Source organism: Prionailurus bengalensis, chromosome A3, assembly GCF_016509475.1.
Source record: "Prionailurus bengalensis isolate Pbe53 chromosome A3, Fcat_Pben_1.1_paternal_pri, whole genome shotgun sequence".
Classification (NCBI taxonomy): domain Eukaryota; kingdom Metazoa; phylum Chordata; class Mammalia; order Carnivora; family Felidae; genus Prionailurus; species Prionailurus bengalensis.
Genome location: NC_057354.1, coordinates 52,211,373 through 52,230,085, shown reverse-complemented (window position 1 = coordinate 52,230,085; position 18,713 = coordinate 52,211,373). Strand labels below are relative to the sequence as shown.

Sequence of the window (18,713 nt, the reverse complement as noted above, 5' to 3'; positions counted from 1 at the left end):
TTCTCTGCTCTGTCTCATCCATCCTTGATGCCATGGCATCCATTCGAGATTTCAGCTCAGTTATAACATTTTTTATTTCATCCTGACTGGCTTTTACTTCTTTTATCTCTGCAGAAAGGGATTCTAATCTATTTTCGACTCCAGCTAGTGTTCTTATTTCATGATTCTAATTCTGGTCAGACATCTTGCTTGTATCTGTGTTAGTTAAGCCCCTTCCTGTCATTTCTTCCTCCTCTTTCTTTTGGGATGAATTCCTTCGTTTCGTCATTTTGAGGGGAGAATGCCTTCATTTTTGAAAGATAGTTCTGCTGGGTATAGAATTTTATGATGTGCCTTGTTATGTTTTCTTTCCCTGTTTATATCCTGCTTGTGGTTTTTTGCATTTCTTTGCTGTATTTAGATTTTCTAGTTTTCTTCAAGTTGATCATATTTTTGGCCATTGTTTACTTTATTCTTTCTTGTTTAAATCCTCCTTCTTTTTTCCCCTGAGACTCCAATTACACACATTAGACCACTTGATATATCACCATAGATTAGTGATAATTTGTTCATTTTTTTCTATTTTTTTCACTTTCTGAGCTTCTTTTTGTATACTTTCTATTATTAAATATAATATAGTTTCTATTCTAGTTGTTTCTATTAGTAAGTAATTTTTAAATTCTCTCATCTCCAGAGTCTAATATTTTATTACCATCCAGTGATATTTTCTTCAGGTATTATATTTTTCATCTCCAGAAATTCCATTTGTGTTTTTTTTTCTTCCTGTTTTCCATTTATCTCTTCATTATATTTTCCTTCCAGTCTTTAAGCATATTCTGTGATTTATTGTTCTAAATCTATTCATTGAATTTTTTTCTCCTGTTATCAGTAATAATTCCCTGCTTTGCATGGGAAATAATTTTTTAATTGGATGTGAATTTTACATGTTGAGTGCTAGATTTTTTGTATTCACTTACAGAGTTAAACTTTGGCAGGCATTTATAGATCAGTTTTATTCTTTTGTGGCTTGTTTTTCCTTCTTTTTTATTTTTTAGGACAAGTGTAGATAGCCCTTTCATACAGATATAGTTCAGCCTCTCTACTAAAATAGGGATCTTCTGATGTCTACTGAGTGCCTATGTATTAAACAACGTCTCTTTACTCTGGCTGGTAGGAACAATTTATAGCCCTTTGTGAGCCCTGGGAATTGTTCCAATTATAGTTCCCTATTCACTGTTCTTTCCAAAGCTATTGTTCTTTGAATCTCAGCAAGACCACTGCTCTGTTTGGGAGTCCCTTTCTGTACCACAGTCTAGAAATTGCCTCCTGACCAAAAGCTGGGACTGTAATAGGGCTCACCTTGTTTACCTTCTCTCAGGGATCACAGCTCTATAGTGCTTCTTGTCTAATGTCAGAAAGCAGGATTTTTTTTCACATATTTTGTTCAGTTTTCTAATTGATTATGGTGGAAAGTAAGTCTAAGACTTGTTACTCCCACATGACAAGAAGCAGAAATCCCATAAAATGATTTGAGGTGGCTACAAAGATACTACCGTACAATATTTCAAATATATAAATGATGAGGAAATGAGATAAAAGCAAATGTTGAGATATAGGACTATACAGTAAAGTCAGACATAACATCAAGACATAAAGTGTATGTTCTGTGTGCTTTTGGTATCACTTTGGTCTCCATAAATTGGCTTGGAGTTTCCCAGAAGCCATACAAAGACAGAAACATTCTCAGGTACAGGGTTTATAATAGCCACAATATTAAAACAAATGTGATAATTGCAAGAAACATAGCTTTTCCTGGTACTAAGATGTGTGAGAGAACTTTTTTTTAAGACATTTTTATAAAAGGGGGTGCCTGGGTGGCTCAGTCGGTTAAGCATCCAGCCTCGGCTCAGGTCATGACCTCACGGTTTTCCAACTTCGGTTCAGGTCACAATCTCACAGTTTGTGGGTTCGAGCCTACATCGGGCTCTGTGCTGACAGCTCAGAGCCTGAAGCCTGCTCTGGATTCTGTGTCTCCTCTCTCTGCCCCTCCCCCACTTGTGCTCTGTCTCTCTGTCCATGAAAAATAAATGAAAAAAAAAATTTTTTTTAAAGACACTTTTATGAAAGAAACACTGTGTGATGTGGTCCCAGACCATAACTTGAATGGTCCCAGACCTAACTTGAATATCACACAGTATTGGAGAGCTTTTTGGAAAGTCCAGGCCCAGATGTAAAGAATCAGAATCTTAAAGTGTGGGGCATTAAAATCTGTGTTTTCCAGGCATACCTGGGTAGCTTAGTTGGTTGAGCGTCTGACTTACCTCAGGTCATGGTCTCATGATTGTGGGTTAAAACCCCCCGTTGGGGCCTGTGCTGATAGCTCAGAGCCTGCTTATGATTCTGTATCTTTCTCTCTCTCTTCCCCTCTTCTGTTTGCCCTCTGTCTCTCAAAAATAAAAATAAAGGTAAAGAAAAAAAAGGTTTTTTTAATACAATCAGTGTTTTCAATAGTCTCATATGTGATTTTGAAGCTAATGCTACCTTAGGAATGACAAACATCCAGAAATAGCAAAAATTAAAACCACCAAATCAATAAATAATATTTAGTAAGAATCTCGTGTGCATATAAGAACATTTCACAAAATGGGAGTTTTCAAATTCAGAGACTGATAGCCCAGGGGTATTACCTTACAGGATTGGCTTGTAAAGTGAAAATAGGTAAATTTAACCTTTACAATGATTGGTTATTACAATGGGGGTTCCCAGATGACAAGTTCACTTGTTTTGCACAATAAGCTAAATAAGTTTCAGTTATATGACTTAAATGGTTTTGTCTGCTCGGGGAATTTTCAACCCAGTATCCATTTTATATTTACTTTTAACAGAAACCACTGATAATCCAGATAATCCAGATTTGTATTTTCAATGGCATCCCCACAATAAATAAAGTAACAAATCTCCCATGAATGTTTCATAATGGGTACTTCATTCAACCTGTAACCAAATCACAGCTGAATAAACGTGATTCCATGAATAAACAAAGGAATGAAGCCACATATGCAGAGTTCTGATATCTGCCTGCATCCAGGGGGGAAAAAATAACATATTCAGATAATCGAAATGACTGTAGAGTTTCCAGACAATTCACTATGCATGTATCTCTTCTTATGTACATACCATATTTTCCAACGATGTTCTTGGTGCATTGAATGGTAGAACTCTAGATTATGTTCCTTCAATAAAACATTTGGGATTCTTTTGTTGTTGTTTTTTTTCAATATATGAAATTTATTGTCAAATTGGTTTCCATACAACACCCAGTGCTCATCCTAAAAGGTGCCCTCCTCAATACCCATCACCACCCTCCCCTCTCTCCCACCCCCCCCTCAACCCTCAGTTTCTTCTCAGTTTTTAAGAGTCTCTTATGCTTTGGCTCTCTCCCACTCTAACCTCTTTTTTTTTTTTCCTTCCCCTCCACCATGGGTTTCTGATAGGTTTCTCAGAATCCACATAAGAGTGAAAACATATGGTATCTGTATTTCTCTGTATGGCTTATTTCACTTAGCATAACACTCTCCAGTTCCATCCATGTTGCTACAAAGGGACATATTTCATTCTTTCTCATTGCCACGTAGTACTCCATTGTGTATATAAACCACTATTTCTTTATTCATTCATCAGTTGATGGACATTTAGGCTCTTTCCATAATTTGGCTATTGTTGAGAGTGCTGCTATGAACATTGGGGTACAAGTGCCCCCATGCAACAGTACTCCTGTATCCCTTGGATAAATTCCTAGCAGTGCTATTTCTGGGTCATAAGGTAGGTCTATTTTTAATTTTTTGAGGAACCTCCACACTGTTTTCCAGAGTGGCTGCACCAATTTGCATTCCCACCAACAGTGCAAGAGGGTTCCCCTTTCTCTACATCCTCTCCAGCATCTATAGTCTCCTGATTTGTTCATTTTGGCCATTCTGACTGGCGTGAGGGGATATCTGAGTGTGGTTTTGATTTGTATTTCCCTGATGAGGAGCAACGTTGAGCATCTTTTCATGTGCCTGTTGGCCATCCGGATGTCTTCTTTAGAGAAGTGTCTGTTCATGTTTTCTGCCCATTTCTAGACTGGATTATTTGTTTTTCGGGTGTGGAGTTTGGTGAGCTCTTTATACATTTTGGATACTAGCCCTTTGTCCGATATGTCATTTGCAAATATCTTTTCCCATTCTGTTGGTTGCCTTTTAGTTTTGTTGGTTGTTTCCTTTGCTGTGCAGAAGCTTTTTATCTTCATAAGGTCCCAGTAATTCATTTTTGCTTTTAATTCCCTTGCCTTTGGAAATGTGTCAAGTAAGAAATTGCTGGGGCGCCTGGGTGGCGCAGTCGGTTAAGCGTCCGACTTCAGCCAGGTCACGATCTCGCGGTCCGTGAGTTCGAGCCCCGCGTCAGGTTCTGGGCTGATGGCTCAGAGCCTGGAGCCTGTTTCCGATTCTGTGTCTCCCTCTCTCTCTGCCCCTCCCCCATTCATGCTCTGTCTCTCTCTGTCCCAAAAATAAATAAACGTTGAAAAAAAAAATTTTTTTTAAATAATAATAATAAATAAAAAAAATAAAAATAAAAAGAAATTTCTGAGGCTGAGGTCAGAGAGGTCTTTTCCTGCTTTCTCCTCTAGAGTTTTGATGGTTTCCTGTCTCACATTCAGGTCCTTTATCCATTTTGAGTTTATTTTTGTGAATCGTGCGAGAAATGGTCTAGTTTCAATCTTCTGCATGTTGCTGTCCAGTTCTCCCAGCACCATTTGTTAAAGAGACTTTTTTCCATTGGATGTTCTTTCCTGCTTTGCAAAGATGAGTTGGCCATACGTTTGTGGGTCTAGTTCTGGGGTTTCTATTCTATTCCGTTGGTCTATGTGTCTGTTTTTGTGCCAATACCATGCTGTCTTGATGATGACAGCTTTGTAGTAGAGGCTAAAGTCTGGGATTGTGATGCCTCCTGCTTTGGTCTTCTTCTTCAAAATTACTTTGGCTATTCGGGGCCTTTTGTGGTTCCATATGAATTTTAGAATTGCTTGTTCTAGCTTCAAGAAGAATGCTGGTGCAATTTTGATTAGGATTGCATTGAATGTGTAGATAGCTTTGGGTAGTATTGACATTTTGACAGTATTTATTCTTCCAATCCATGAGCATGGAATGTTTTTCCATTTCTTTATATCTTCTTCAATTTCCTTCATAAGCCTTCTATAGTTTTCAGCATACAGATCTTTTACATCTTCGGTTACATTTATCCCTAGGTATTTTATGCTTCTTGGTACAATTGTGAATGGGATCAGTTTATTTGTCTTTCTGTATCTTCATTATTAGTGTATAAGAATGCAGCTGATTTCTGTACATTGATTTTGTATCCTGCAACTTTGCTGAATTCATGTATCAGTTCTAGCAGACTTTTGGTGGAGTTTATCGGATTTTCCATGTATAATATCATGTCATCTGCAAAAAGCGAAAGCTTGACTTCATCTTTGCCAATTTTGATGCCTTTGATTTCCTTTTGTTGTCTGATTGCTGATGCTAGAACTTCCAGCACTATGTTAAACAACAGCGGTGAGAGTGGGCATCCCTGTCGTGTTCCTGATCTCAGGGAAAATGCTCTCAGTTTTTCCCCGTTGAGGATGATGTTAGCTGTGGGCTTTTCATAAATGGCTGTTATGATCTTTAAGTATGTTCCTTCTATCCCGACTTTCTCAAGGGTTTTTATTAAGAAAGGGTGCTGGATTTTGTCGAAGGCCTTTTCTGCATCGATTGACAGGATCATATGGTTCTTATCTTTTCTTTTACTAATGTGATGTATCACGTTGATTGATTTGCGAATGTTGAACCAGCCCTGCATCCCAGGAATGAATCCCACTTGATCATGGTGAATAATTCTTTTTATATGCTGTTGAATTCGATTTGCTAGTATCTTACTGAGAATTTTTGCATCCATATTCATCAGGGATATTGGCCTGTAGTTCTCTTTTTTTACTGGGTCTCTGTCTGGTTTAGGAATCAAAGTAATACTGGCTTCATAGAATGAGTCTGGAAGTTTTCCTTCCCTTTCTATTTTTTGGAATAGCTTAAGAAGGATAGGTATTATCTCCACTTTAAATGTCTGGTAGAACTCCCTTGGAAAGCCATCTGGTCCTGGACTCTTATTTGTAGGGAGATTTTTGATAACTGATTCAGTTTCTTCACTGGTTATATGTCTGTTCAAGCTTTCTATTTCCTCCGGATTGAGTTTTGGAAGTGTGTGGGTGTTTAGGAATTTGCCCATTTCTTCTAGGTTGTCCAGTTTGTTGGCATATAATTTTTCAGAGTATTCCCTGATAATTGCTTGTATCTCTGAGGGATTGGTTGTAATAATTCCATTTTCATTCATGATTTTATCTATTTGGGTCATCTCCCTTTTCTTTTTGAGAAGCCTGGCTACAGGTTTGTCAATTTTGTTTATTTTTTCAAAAAACCAACTCTTGGTTTTGTTGATCTGCTCTACAGGTTTTTTAGATTATATATTGTTTATTTCTGCTCTGATCTTTATTATTTCTCTTCTTCTGCTGGGTTTAGGCTGTCTTTGCTGTTCTGCCTCTGTTTCCTTTAGGTGTGCTGTTAGATTTTGTATTTGGGATTTTTCTTGTTTCTTGAGATAGGCCTGGATTGCAATGTATTTTCCTCTCAGGACTGCCTTTGCTCCATCCCAAAGCGTTTGGATTGTTGTATTTTCATTTTCATTTGTTTCCATATATTTATTATTTTCTTCTCTAATTGCCTGGTTGACCCATTCATTCTTTAGTAGGGTGTTCTTTAACCTCCATGCTTTTGGAGGTTTTCCAGACTTTTTCCTGTGGTTGATTTCAAGCTTCATAGCATTGTGGTCTGAAAGTATGCATGGTATGATTTCAATTCTTGTATACTTATGAAGGGCTGTTTTGTGACCCAGTATGTGATCTATCTTGGAGAATGTTCCATGTGCACTGGAGAAGAAAGTATATTCTGTTGCTTTGGGATGCAGAGTTCTAAATATATCTGTCAAGTCCATCTGATCCAATGTATCATTCAGGGCCCTTGTTTCTTTATTGACCGTGTGTCTAGATGATCTATCCATTGTTGTAAGTGGAGTGTTAAAGTCCCCTGCAATTAACACATTCTTATCAATAAGGTTGCTTATGTTTATGAGTATTTGTTTTATTTATTTGGGGGCTCCCATATTCGGCGCATAGACATTTATAATTGTTAGCTCTTCCTGATGGATACTCCCTGTAATTATTATATAATGCCTGTAATTCTTCATCTGTTGCTACAGCCTTTAATTTAAAGTCTAGTTTGTCTGATACAAGTATGGCCACTCCAGCTTTCTTTTGACTTCCAGTAACATGATAAATAGTTCTCCATCCCCTCACTCTCAATCTGAAGGTGTCCTCAGGTCTAAAATGAGTCTCTTGTAGACAGCAAATAGATGGGTCTTGTTTTTTATCCATTCTGATACCCTATGTCTTTTGGTTGGCACATTTAGTCCATTTACATTCAGTGTTATTATAGAAAGATATGGGTTTAGTGTCATTGTGATGTCTGTATGTTTTATGCTTGTAGTGATGTCTCTGGTACTTTGTCTCACAGGATCCCCCTTAGGATCTCTTGTAGGGCTGGTTTAGTGGTGACGAATTCCTTCAGTTTCTGTTTGTTTGGGAAGACCTTTATCTCTCCTTCTATTCTAAATGACAGACTTGCTGGATAAAGGATTCTCGGCTGCATATTTTTTCTGTTCTTCACATTGAAGATCTCCTGCCATTCCTTTCTGGCCTGCCAAGTTTCAGAAGAGAGATCCATCACAAGTCTTATCGGTTTCCCTTTGTATGTTAGGGCACGTTTTTCCCTCACTGCTTTCAGAATTTTCTCTTTATCCTTGTATTTTGCCAGTTTCACTATGCTATGTAGTGCAGAAGATCGATTCAAGTTACATCTGAAGGGAGTTTTCTGTGCCTCTTGGATTTCAATGTCTTTTTCCTTTCCCAGATCAGGGAAGTTCTTAGCTACGATTTCTTCAAGTACCCCTTCAACACCTTTCCCTCTCTCTTCCTCCTCTGGAATACCAGTTATGCATAGATTATTTCTCTTTAGTGCATCACTTAGTTCTCTAATTTTCCCCTCATACTTCTGGATTTTTTTATCTTTTTCTCAGCTTCCTCTTTTTCCATAATTTTATCTTCTAGTTCACCTATTCTCTCCTCTGCCTCTTCAATCCGAGCCGTGGTCGATTCCATTTTATTTCACAGCTCATTTATAGCATTTTTTAGCTCCTCCTGACTATTCCTTAGTCCTTTGATCCCTGTAGCAATAGATTTTCTGCTGTCCTCTATACTGTTTTCAAGCTCAGCGATTAATTTCATGACTATTATTCTAAATTCACTTTCTGTTATATTGTTTAAATTCTTTTTGATCAGTTCGTTAGCTGTTGTTATTTCCTGTAGATTCTTTTGAGGGGAATTCTTCCGTTTGGTCATTTTGGATAGTCCCTGGCGTGGTGCAGACCTGCAGGGCACTTCCCCTGTGCTGTTTTGAATAACTGGATTTGGTGGGCGTGGCCACAGTCAGACCTGATGTCTCCCCCCTGCCCACCGTTGGGGCCACAGTCAGACTGGTGTGTACCTTCTCTTCCCCTCTCCTAGGGGTGGGATTCACTGTGGGGCAGCGTGGCCCATCTGGGCTACCTGCACACTGCCAGGCTTTGGTGCTGGGGATCTGGTGTATTAGCTGGAGTGGATTGGCAAGGTGTACAGGGGTGGGAGGGGCAGGCTCAGCTCGCTTATCCTTCGGTGATCTGCTTCGGGAGGGGCCCTGTGGCACCGGAGGGAGTCAGACCTGCCGCTGGACGGATGGATCCGCAGAAGCACAACGTTGGGTGTTTGCCAGGTGCAAGCAAGTTCCCTGGCAGCAACTGGTTCCCTTTGGGATTTTGGCTAGGGGATGGGCGAGGGAGATGGCACTGGCGAGCGCCTCTGTTCCCAGCCAAGCTGAGCTCTGTTGTCGGGGGCTCAACAACTCTACCTCCTGTTGTCCTCCAGCCCTCCGGCTCTCCGATCAGATGATAAGTCCCTCTTGCTGTCTGAACACACTCCGTCTGGCCCCTCCGCTTTTGCAAGCCAGACTCGGTGCCTCTGCTTGGCCAGCGGGTTGCCCCTCTGCCCCGGCTCCCTCCTGCCAGTCCGTGTAGCACGCTTCGCCTCGCCACCCTTCCTACCCTCTTCCATGGGCCTCTCGTCTGGCTTGGCTCCGGAGACTCCATTCTGCTAGTCTTCTGGAGGTTTTCTGGGTTATTTAGGCAGGTGTAGGTGGAATCTAAGTGACCGGTGAGCCCTGCATCCTCCTACGCCGGCCATCTTCCTTCTACAAACATTTTGTTTTATGAATTAGTTATTATGTGTATGTTTGATCATCAACTAAACTGAAAGAGAAGATTGATTGGTACCTTGGAAAAACTAAAAAAAAGATATTTATTCAATAAATAAGTATAGAAATAAATGGTACAGGAAGTGAGTACTAGAGTTCAGAGGAGAGAGATTCTGTAGACTGAAACAATTGCAAGTTGGCCTCAAGGTGAGTCCTGAAGGTAAGGTTTGGAGAGAAAAAGCAGACAGGGAAAGAGTATTCCTTTATGCAGCCATGGTACAAGCAAAAGTTAAAAGAAGTAACATAATTTTGGAAGTCTTGATCAGTTGGAGTGAAAGACTTGACCTGCCAGGGAGAAGTGAGGTATGATTAGGAAGACATTTTTGATCCAGTTCATGAAGTACCTGAAGAATGTATTGGGGCCCTTTTTTTTTTTCAACGTTTATTTATTTTTGGGACAGAGAGAGACAGAGCATGAATGGGGGAGGGGCAGAGAGAGAGGGAGACACAGAATCGGAAACAGGCTCCAGGCTCTGAGCCATCAGCCCAGAGCCCGACGCGGGGCTCGAACTCACGGACCGCGAGATCGTGACCTGGCTGAAGTCGGACGCTTAACCGACTGCACCACCCAGGCGCCCCATGGGGCCCTTTTTAAAGATAGTGGGTGGAAGATTGGTCTGCCAACATATTGGATTAAATGGAATGGTGTAGAATCTGCCAAAAGCCGCCAGGCTAATGGCAGGAAGGACCTTGGAAGGCTTGGCTAAGGTGATGTGGTAGAGTAGGAAAAAGATAAAACGTCCAGACAATGTTCTGGGGGGGGAGGGGGGGAGGTTGCTTAATAAATTAGCAACACACATCTTAATCTGAAACCCCTCCCACATTTATCCCCACTCTGTAACTGTATATCTCATATCTAAAGGAAATCTCCTTTCATGCCCTCGCACTCCCGCCATCATGCCCACGTTTGGGAATCCTTCCTAATCTTCAGTGTTTCCTATTCTATGAATTTTTTTTTGTCCTGTGCAAACTTTATATAACCTTTGGCTCTCTGTAGCCTTTTGTATTTCTTTCATACATTTATATCTTGCTTTATGTTATCATGTGAAATGTTATCCCCCAATTTCATTTTTAGTTTGAGCTCAGGAACTTACTGTATCTTATCATAATTCCTGAAGCACTTAACAAAGGTTTTATATGTAATTTGTGCTTTAGAAAATGCTTTTCAGAACTGAGCAAATAGTTGCCAGAAGTTAACTAAATTAGACTTATAAGAAGTCATAGTTAAGATATATTCTTAAAGTATATGTGTTCATATTTACATGTAGTACAACTACATAAAGTTAATCATTGATTATAATATACTTTAGTAGCACAATTACATAGTGCCCATATAATTGGCTTAGACCAGGTGTCCAGCACACTGTTTCTTGAAGGACCAGGAAGTCAGTCTCCATGGCTTCACAGGCTACGTGGTCTCTATCATACACTCTTCATCTCTTTCACAACAGGCTGTGACCAGATTTGGCCTGCTGGTTGTAGTTGGGCACCTGTGATCTAGACAGTAAATCCACTTATTCCTATATGATTTTTTTTTTACCTCTGTTAGCATAAAAGTTTTTTGTTTTTATCATGTTTTATTTGTTCCTTAGTGAACTGTCACTGACAGTCCCATTCCATAAAATAATTAGTACCACAAAAACAGACAACCAGGTATGTGCCTCTGCTGTGATATAATTGGAAATACATGGCACCTCTTTTGAGGTACTTCTTAAAAGTAAAGCTTTTATCTTTTACTTATACACTAAGTATATAACTTTATTTTAAGAGATGTATACTGAAATATTTACAGTTCAATGGATTTCTTGTGAAGAACCAAAAAAACAAAAAACAAAAACAATCACCCAAAAACCAGTGAGGGCATAAGGAATAGGTAAGGGTATAGGTTAGTGGCTGGCAAACTTTTTCTTTCAAGGGCCACACAGTAAATATTTTAGGCTTTACAGGTCATATCATATCTCTATCGCCATTAGTAAATTTGTCATTGTTGTACTAAAGCAAATGTGAACAATATGTAAATAAATGAACTTGACTGTGTTCTAATAAAACTCTTTACAAAACAGGCAGCAGCCAGATTTTAGCTTGCAGACCAGATTCCTGTTCTGGGTGAAATAAGACTGGCCATGTATTGGTAATTGTTAAAGCTGAGAGAGGGGTGCCGGGAGTTTATTACACTGTTGGCACTGCTGTCGTGTATGTTTGAAATGTTCCATAATAAAAGGCTAAGGCAAGTTTCTTAAATATGGGTTAATAAAAAGAAAAGACTTGTCATTTCTTTATTTAAAGTCATTCATAAAAATTGTTCAACCTCTTCTGAAATTATTTCCTTTGCTAGCTTCACTACAGTCTTCAGTGCAACAATCTGAGGAAAAGAATACCAAAATCAAGCAGTTGCTTGTGAAAACCAAAAAAGAACTGGCAGATTCAAAGCAAGCAGTATGTTAATTTCCCATTTTCATATTTCAGTTTATGTATCTATAAATCCCTTCTTTTCTAAATATAACCAGGATTCTTATTCTTTAGGAAACTGATCACTTAATACTTCAAGCATCTTTAAAGGGTGAGCTGGAGGCAAGCCAGCAGCAAGTAGAAGTCTATAAAGTAAGATTCTTTTTACTTCTGAGGATTTACAAAAGAAGTAAGGTACTATGTAGGGATTTTTCTAAATATCCTTATGTACATATATTTATATACCCACACACATTCCCCCCCCCCAATATCCTTCCTCAACATTTTGAAAAAGTAGAAGCAGTAAGCCAGGTATGGCATATAACTGGAGTATCCCATTTAGCTTAAGCTAGATTCTCTTCATGTATTTGAAAATCCTTAATGCACTAAGAATAGTACAACACAAAATCAACACGGCCCTAGACTGTATCTGAGCTTTCTAAATGATAGTGCAGTCACAAGAATCAGTTTATAAAATGGTTTCATATGTTTATATTATATACATATGTATGTATATTTCCATTATTATATATATTTTTATAACTGTTATATTTATATAATATCTTGATATATTCAATTAAACATTGAACTATAACAAGTAGTCTGGAATTTATGATTTTTCATGATTGATTTTAAGGAAAACTGAATTTATTGGGGAAATGTTCTATTATATTGCCTTTACTCTTTTAATAATAATAGATATTTTAAGTTCTATTTAGTTTTATACCTTATACATACTCATGATCCAAAACTCAAGTTTATTTAAAGGAACATCTTTAATTAGTGAAGATCCAATTTGCTAGAGCTTAATTGAAAGGTTTTGTCCCAGATTCAGCTGGCTGACATAACCTCTGAGAAACATAAAGTTCATGAACAGCTGAAGACCTCTGCAGACCAGCACCAGCGCACATTGAGCGCATACCAGCAAAAAGTGACAGCCCTTCAAGAAGAATGCCACGCTGCCAAGGTACATGCTTCACATGGACACAGACGACAGGTGTTGTTATCACCTAGCAAGCAGTTCACGGGAGGGCTGTGGTCTGGCCTTTTAGTGTTTGCTGTTATTTAAGAGCACTTATTAGAGGAAAACTCGGTGCAGCTCATCTGACTCTAACCCCAACCCCATCCCAATCCTGTCATGTGCATAACCTTTTCTTTGTTGTTGTTAAAAGGGAAGACATAGGTACATGTTTCCATTTTAACCTTGTTTTGCAATTTCTGTATGTAAGAGTTATTTTCTTTAAATTTTATAATCTAAAAAGCATATAGTTGTTTCTGAGGGCCAAATGATTATAAAATAACATTCTACTAGAATGGCTCTGAGGGCCTGCTTTCTTCAGCATACAAAACAAACTCAATACAGTAGCTTTGTGAGAGGTGCAGCTATCATCTAAGCAATTTTGGCAGAAGGGTAATGGGAGATCACCTTGGGAAAGTGAAAGACCTAGAATTTCACTTTTCCCTCTCTCCTTAGAAATCTGAAGTTCAAGTAGTTTAATTTCTTTGAATTAATTTTTCTTGTATTTATGAAAAGAGGGACTATCTTAAGTAAAAATCTTTCCAAGTTTCCAAAGGCAGAAATAGTGCCATTACAAAATTTATGGGTACTCAATGAATCTACCAGGGAGGAAAACATGTAGAAACATCTCCTGTCAAACAAAATTATATCATTCAAAGAATTAAAAAGTGTAAGTCCAACAAAAACACACTTTTTAGGGTAAGTTAATCAAAGGGATAAAGAGTGTCAGCCATTTTATTCATTTTCTAAAACAGGTTTTCATTTTAAGTCATTAATCTGAAAGAAAATAAGAGGATTATGTTACAATAGAAAACACAATAGAAAAATTATTCTCTCTCTTTTAAATGTCATAGGCAGAACAAGCTACTATAGCCTCTGAATTTGAGAACTACAAAGTCCGCGTTCACAATGTTCTAAAACAACAGAAAAATAAATCTGTGTCTCAGACTGAAACCGAGGGAGCTAAACAAGAAAGGTAAAGTCAAAATTAAAAGAAACATGCAGCTTTCCCTTCCTCCCCCTGAGATAGGTCCTCCACCAAGTATGTTGAAAATCCAACTGATTTCATTTGACTGTGGAATTTTACATGCAACGAGAGCAGGGTGTCTTGGCTTCACTATCTCCAGGCAGCAGCAGGGAAATGTCACTACCAAGGGCACTGTTACAAACTCAGAAACTGTAATACGGGCAGTGAAATGAGGAGATAGTCTTTGAGGTATAGACTAAATAGTGCCATCTTGTTGTAGTAGGATCTGGTCATAGTAGAAATACAGACATTGAAGTTACATTATGATTAGTTTTTCCCATTTTGAAAATTTAGAAATAGAAGGGAAAAAAATGCTTCCTTGATATACCCACCATTAATTAAGCTAAATAGGGGTGCCTGAGTGGCTAAGTCAGTTGGATGTCCAACTCTGGCTCAGGTCATGATCTCATGGTACGTGAGTTCAAGCCCTGTGTCAGGCTCTGTGCTGACAGCTCAGGACCTGGAGCCTGCTTCAGATTCTGGGTCTTCCTCTCTCTCTCTCTCTCTCTCTCTGCCACCCCCCCCCCCCCGGTTAATCCCCCCCCCCTCAAAAACAAACATTTAAAATTTAATTAAGCTAAATAGAAATTGCTTTAAAACATTTTACTTATTTCAAAAAGTTTTAAATTAAGTACTAAATTCTAGTCTGGAATTAAATTATTCTTTTTAAATTTATGACCATGTCAATTATTTGTTTAGTATATTTTTAATGCATCTTTAAAACTAGCATAAGATCACTTTTGCAAATTACTTGAAGGTATGCTAGGAATATTAAACAAGGTATTCTACAGCAAATGTGTTTTATAAGTAGAGATTCAGTGTTGAAAACAATTTTACATCTGCCTCTTACTATTCTAGGACTAAATATTCTGCAATGTTTGTATGTTTACACTTTTGCTACTTTTTATTTAAGTACCTATTAAATATGGGAACTATAGACTGAAAAATGAGATATTTTCTCTGTCAACCCATTTTCAAATTTCAAAGCAGAAATTGAATATTGACACATTTAATATGAAAATGTCAGCATCTGCAAGAGCCTTTTTTGAAAATTTTTGTGCTGTTCTTTTTTTTTTTTTTTAGTGTTTATTTTGAGAGAAAGAGTGTGAGTGGGGGAGGGGCAGAGAGAGAGGGAGAGAGAGAATCTCAAGCAGGCTCTGCACTGTCAGCGCAGAGCCCGACATGGGGCTTGATCTCATGAACCATGAGATCATGACCTGAGCCGAAATCAAGTCGGACTCTTAACCAACTGAGCACCCATGCACCTCTAGAGCCTTTTTTGATCGTGCTGGAATTTTGGATTCAAATTATTTTAATGTAAATGTTTTACATTCCTTCTATTTTCTTATGCATTAAATGCTTTTTTTTTTTTTAAGGAAATTAAGCTTAGACCTGATTTTTTTTTTTAACTAAAAGCATAGCACTATAACAAAATGGGCTATTTTAATACCATTCAATGCTCTCTTCTCCATTTGAATATGAAATTTATAAATTCACAGCCTTTTTTGTAAATCTGCATTTGCCTAAGACACAAAATCTGACTCTAATGAATTCTATAACTGAGTTCTTCCAATTATACTTCGCTTAAAATAGTCCATAATAATAACAAGAATATGACATTAAAAGATGAAATGATTAAAGTAAAATTTATTTGAAACCAGGTTTACGTCTTTCAAGATTTTTTGTAAAACTGTTTCTGTTTTAGAGAACACCTGGAAATGCTGATTGATCAACTAAAAATCAAATTACAGGACACCCAAAATAACTTACAGATCAACGTATCCGAACTTCAGATGTTACAGTCTGAACATGACACTCTGCTAGAAAGACATAACAAGATGCTGCAGGAAACTGTATCCAAAGAGGCAGAACTCCGGGAAAAGTAAGGTTGCTAGCAGCACTAACAGTGTTTATACTGGGCAGCAAAATATTTCCTTGCTAGAACTCCTAAAGTGTTGCTCCTTGGGATAAATTGAAAATAAGAAACAGATATTCCTAAAGGCTTGGTAACTTTGTTTTCCTATCTTAAAGCCCTCCTTTTTTATTGTTTTTATGCTTCACTTTTTTAAAAAACAATTAACTTTATCTGTTCATCCAATATTCTGTCTCTCCTATGGCCTTCATGACCAGAATGTTTCTTTTAAAAAAACCCACTTTCCAACTCAAGTTTCAGATTCTAAGCATTTTTCTTTCTCTCGAGAGGAAAACATTCAGAGAGCTGCTGGCTGAAAAGGAATATACAACTTACCTTTGCAACTGTCTTCAACTTGTTATATTATTACTGTTAATCAGTACTTTCAGTAGACCTTAGGGGTACTGGCAGGAGGAGTAGATTATTGTGAACAAGGAACTTTGGATTCCTAATGAAGAAGTTGGGTGGTAATATTTGTTGTATCTTAGACTAAGGAAAAGAGTTCTTCATTGAGCATCATTCATCAAGGATGTTGGAATACTTTACATGTCTCAGGTATGCTTTTAATACCTACCTAATCTGTGGTAGTCTCAAAAACTTCATTTTATTGGCTTTCTAATCTTTTAGCAGTGTAATTTATATAAGTTAAACATGTAAATCAAAAGTTTCCAGGAAGATCTACCGATTTTCTAGCTCCTTATCATCGGAGTTTACCATGAGATTAGCTTAAGTATAGTGATGCTTGCTTGCTCTTTACATTAGAAATTTCCCACACTTATTCTTTACTCTAGAAAAGTTATTGCAAAATATATTGCTAACACAAATAAAAGTGCAAATGATGCCTCTAAAGTTCAATAAATATTTTTTCAGTACCTACTATGTGCCAGGCACTCTTAGTCCTAGAAACTTCACAGCATTTGAGATATCTTTAGAGGTCTTAACCCCCTTCTTCACACATATTAAGAGTAATATTGTTACTATCTGTGTCCCAGTATGAAGAAATAGCCTTTTCTTTATAAATCCTCTTCTTTTTTTAAACATCTTAATATTCATACTTTCTCTATATGAGATTGTAAAAACATCTCAAGAGGAATAACTGGGCTGAGAAGCTAATACCTACTACATTGCCCAGAGGGTACAGCTACTATAAACACATCAATAACAGCTGAGACGGATGGTAAACTTCCATCAGCACAATTGTTCCAGGTCCAGGTTGGGATTCAAGCTTCTAGCTTTTAACGAGGTAAAGTCAGAAGTGTCACTGATACCACCTGCAAACTACCAACCTGACCCTAGCTCTAAAATGTAGTTATTATCTTCCTTAGAAAATTGTTGTGACTGCCGATGATTCTTCCTTTACTTTCGTGGCAGATACTATTTAAACAAAGGCTTACGAAAAAAGCAGGCTTGAGGGGTAACATATACACTAGCATTTTCTGAATTCATCGATCCAGTATAAATTTGGCAATGAAGAAACCTTTTCTGAAGCATATGATATTTGTATTGTATGTCACCCTTTAGCCACTAAATTTTGTTTTAAAACTATATGGTGTGCATATGTGTAGCACATAGGAAATAGCTCTTGGAAAGCTACATGTTGAACCATTAACAATGTCTGTGCCTGAAGTTGGGATTTTACACTGTGGGGGTGGAATTGAATAAAAGAAGACTCTCACTTCTTTCTGTAATTGGTTCCATATTGTTTGAATTTTTATGAGAGTACTTGTGGCTCCCTTGCATTAAAAGAAAACTTTTTTTTTTTTTTTTTACCAAATCCAAACATAAAACATCAAGACCATAAGTGAACAATTAAACATAGTGGTTCCCAAATTATAGTTGCATGGCTAGCATCAGGCTGACAACATAAAAATTGCATGCAAAACTGCTAAAAGTAGGCAATTTCTAGGACCACCTCCAGACATTCTGATTCAGTGGCCCTAGGATGAGAACTAGATGTGTATGTTTTTAACAAGGGACCCAATGATTCTACTGTGCAGCAAGATCTTAAAACGGCTGTAATAAACCAAGTCTATGTGTTTCAGAGTTTTGCATTACTTGGCTCAGAATGGCTCAGAAAACTTTCCATAAGGCTTTCCCTAAGGCTTTATTTATGAATCAAAAGAAAGTATTCATTTTTGTGTTTCCAATGTAATACAGAAAAGGTACAGTAATCCTATTACCACATAAGATAACTTGAAAGGGGGACAATTTAAAATATAATTATTTTATGCTCTAAATTTAACCCTATTTTCTGATAAATGATGAAGGAAGTTCCTCATCTGAACCATTGTAACATGGTTACTCAAATGAGGTTCCTCATGAACTATAGAACACAGAAATGATTTGAACTAGATGACTGCCAAAGTCCACAGATGGTTAGCACAGCTAGTACCATTATAGATGCTTTTAGAAGTTAATTCATACATTTAGTAAATATCTCAGGGATAATGATCTAATAGAACCCAGTTGAGAAAAGCTGAGTCACCATGACAAGTTGAAAGATCTCCTATGAAGTAAGTTCCTCTCACCCTTCAGGTTGTGTTCAATACAGTCTGAGAACATGATGCTAAAGTCTGAACATGCACAGACTGTGAGTCAACTGACGTCCCAAAATGAGGTCCTTCGCAGCAGCTTCCGTGATCAAGTGCGCCATTTGCAGGAAGAGCACAGAAAGACAATGGAAACTTTACAGCAGCAACTCTCCAAAGTGGAAGCTCAGCTTTTCCAGCTTAAGAGTGAACCGACCACAAGAAGTATGTGTGTATGCATGAAAACATTGGTTGTTCATGTTCTCATGTATTTATGTCACTTAAATACATTCTCCACAAGTTCATAAGAAAATAGAAAATGTATCAGGTG

General features: G+C 37.8%; 1 protein-coding gene across 2 annotated transcripts in view; it reads left to right on the top strand.

Annotated features, from left to right (window-relative positions):
- GCC2 (GRIP and coiled-coil domain containing 2) overlaps window positions 1-18,713 on the top strand; it is a 66,373-nt gene that overhangs the window by 28,485 nt on the left and 19,175 nt on the right. For both annotated transcript variants that reach the window (XM_043603030.1, XM_043603029.1), the window contains exons 14-19: window positions 11,785-11,885; window positions 11,973-12,050; window positions 12,727-12,864; window positions 13,770-13,891; window positions 15,648-15,824; window positions 18,390-18,607. In XM_043603030.1, coding sequence (XP_043458965.1) covers window positions 11,785-11,885; window positions 11,973-12,050; window positions 12,727-12,864; window positions 13,770-13,891; window positions 15,648-15,824; window positions 18,390-18,607 — 834 coding nt within the window. The remainder of the gene's footprint in view (window positions 1-11,784; window positions 11,886-11,972; window positions 12,051-12,726; window positions 12,865-13,769; window positions 13,892-15,647; window positions 15,825-18,389; window positions 18,608-18,713) is intronic.